The sequence below is a fragment of the Fulmarus glacialis genome, unplaced genomic scaffold, assembly GCF_000690835.1.
Source record: "Fulmarus glacialis isolate BGI_N327 unplaced genomic scaffold, ASM69083v1 scaffold23214, whole genome shotgun sequence".
NCBI lineage: Eukaryota > Metazoa > Chordata > Aves > Procellariiformes > Procellariidae > Fulmarus > Fulmarus glacialis.
The window spans coordinates 7,057-9,562 of NW_009207728.1; the positions used below are offsets into that span (position 1 = coordinate 7,057).

The window sequence follows — 2,506 nt, forward strand, 5'->3', positions numbered from 1 at the left end:
GTCTCCTGTTCTCCATCTCAGGCGTGTTTGGCCCGTCCTCTAATCACTCCCCTGCCTCCTGCTCCAAAACTTCTCCTGCTGGGGCCGACAGCGGGCACGCCTGGGTTGCCCGGGGGAAATCCACCCCGCGAGGACCTACCGACTGCACGAGGAGGTCGCCCACTTTCTGCTTCTCGTGCCAGTTCTGCACACAGTCGTGGATCTGCTCCAGGAACTGCTCGTGGTGCTCCAGCAGCTCTGGGATCTGGTCAAAGATCTCGTCCACCAGCGATGGGTCACACAACAGCGAGTTCTCCGGCTGCTTCAGTGGCTTCATGTAACCCTGTGGGGAAGCAAAGGCATCGGGGTCCCCATAGATTTCTTTTCCCACCCCCTCAGTATGAATTTTTCAATCCCTGTAAATATGGGGATCGGTGGGCTCCTGCAGCAGGGGCTTCTCCCAGTGAACTTTGGGTTATGGGGCCCATCAGAGGGACCAGACAGCACCAGGTCCCAGCAGGTTTTGCAACCCAGCCCCCCTGGGTCCCATCCCACCCAGTGCATCTCCACGGCAGAGTGCGGAGCAGGGCAGGTCTGCACGAGGAACCCCCAAAGCAGGGTGTCCTCTGTCCCCCAGCCACGGCCTTGAGAGGCTCCAAACCTTTGCTGTCATGACCCTTGGTCACCTCCATCTGCTACAGAGCCTGACCCAGCTGGGGAATCACGGCAGCATGACCCTGGGATCCAAAAGCCGGTGGGTTCCTGGTGGCATTTAGGGTGTTTGGGATGAGGAGGGGCTGGAGTGAGCGGGGTGAAGGCACTGGGTCAAGCCCTGGACCACCTTGCCATCAGCATCTCTTGGGCAATGGCCAACAAGCGATGTCCCAGCAGGAGAAGTGGGACAAGAGCAGGTCCTCTGCAAGGCTGGGTGGGCAGCTCTGCTATGAAACCCCTTTCCTCCCCCCATGGGGCAGAGTTGCAGAAGGGAGCAGTGCCCCCGGGAACAGGAGAGCTGGATTTGCAAGGGATGCAGGATGAGGAAGGTCTTCTCAGGCCTTGCCTCCTCCTCAGCCCAACCAGTACAGGGTGCTGGATTCCTTCAGGATGTTGGGAGGACCATGGAGCTGAGCGGTGAGGACAGGACCCACCTCGAGCTGCTTTGGACATCTCCATCCAAGCTGGCGAGGGAGGAGTCATCCCCCAAGGATGAGGTTCCTCAGGCTGACGGTGGGTATCTCGTGAAAACCCAAGTTAGAAGGGCCAAATCCTTCCTGAGGCTCATAACCTGCCTCACCTGCCCTACTGTGGCCAACACCTCCAGCGGGAGCTGGAGTGAAGACCAGATGGGGAAGGAGAGCATGCAGACAGCCCCTGCCTTGGCACACGAGGAGGTCTGCCCATGCACCATACGGCTTGGCTGGAAGATGATGCTCCAAGGTGGTCCCTGTCCCTGGTAGCCACCATGCTACATGCCACATCACTTATCCAAGCACCTTGTCCCAGCTAAGTCAGGGAGCTGGGGGTGTCTGGAGCCCTGTGACCCCCACCAGAAAGCCAGGTCTCCCTGGCTGCACCATGTCAGGTCGTGTTCCACCCATGTCCAACCAGTCCCTCCAGTGGAGAACTGGTGAGCCCCAGCACAGCTGTCCTCTCTCCAGCCAGCCTCCTGTCCCACCTCAGAGGAGGACCCAGCCCATGGGACAGACTCTGTCCATGCCAAGACCAGCAGGGACACCACCCGACCCCAAACCCTGTACAGCTTCCCCCAAAATAAGCCCTAGAGCCAGGGTCCTCTCGCCCCTCCAAGCCAACTTCTGCACTAGGAGCAGCCTCGAAGGGTCCTTCCCTCCTGCAGCAACGTCTGGCAGAGCACATCTGGGTCCACCATGAGGGCATCCTCGCAGGGGATTTATGGGAAAGCCAGGGGTTGGGATGATGGGTGCCCCATGCCCTCGTGGACATGTCCAGCAGATGTCCTACAGGCACCGCTTCATATCGAGCCAAGCAGAGCTCTGATTTTTTGGTATTTCCACCTGCAGCGATGTGGTTGGACAACCCACACCTACGCCAGCGTGACCTAGTCTCCAGGGCGTTGACCACCATTAACCTTCTGAAACACCTTCATTAACATCTGAAACGTGGGGTGGACCCTCCGGCCAGGCTGCTCCAAGGGGGTTGGAATCAGCTCAATAAAAAAAGGACCAAGAAAAACCCTCGGCCCATGGCTGCAGGTGATGACGCTGAGCAGAAAATGGGGGGACACGGGAATGGGGGGTGTAAGGGGTCTCCCTATCATGGGATGGCCATCAGCAATGGCCCAGGAGACGGGGTGCAACATGAGGAAGAGCTTTTGGGGGTGGGGGCAAGCAGACGAAGGGGCTTGGGGACATGATACCCACCAGGTGACAACCCACTAGGAACGTTAGGGGCTTGACTCAGGGGACAGAGGTGACCCCCACACCCCTTTCTTGGCACTATTGCCACGCTGCTCCCACCTCCGTCCCTGCTGTCCCCAACATCCCCACTG

General features: G+C 59.2%; 1 protein-coding gene across 1 annotated transcript in view; it reads right to left on the reverse strand.

Annotated features, from left to right (window-relative positions):
• ARHGEF17 (Rho guanine nucleotide exchange factor (GEF) 17) overlaps window positions 1-316 on the reverse strand; it is a gene marked incomplete at its 3' end in the record, with an annotated part of 6,915 nt that extends 6,599 nt beyond the window's left edge. The window contains exon 1 of the mRNA XM_009576246.1: window positions 140-316. Within this exon, the coding sequence (XP_009574541.1) occupies window positions 140-316 (177 nt within the window). The remainder of the gene's footprint in view (window positions 1-139) is intronic.
• Between the last annotated feature and the right edge of the window lie 2,190 nt (window positions 317-2,506).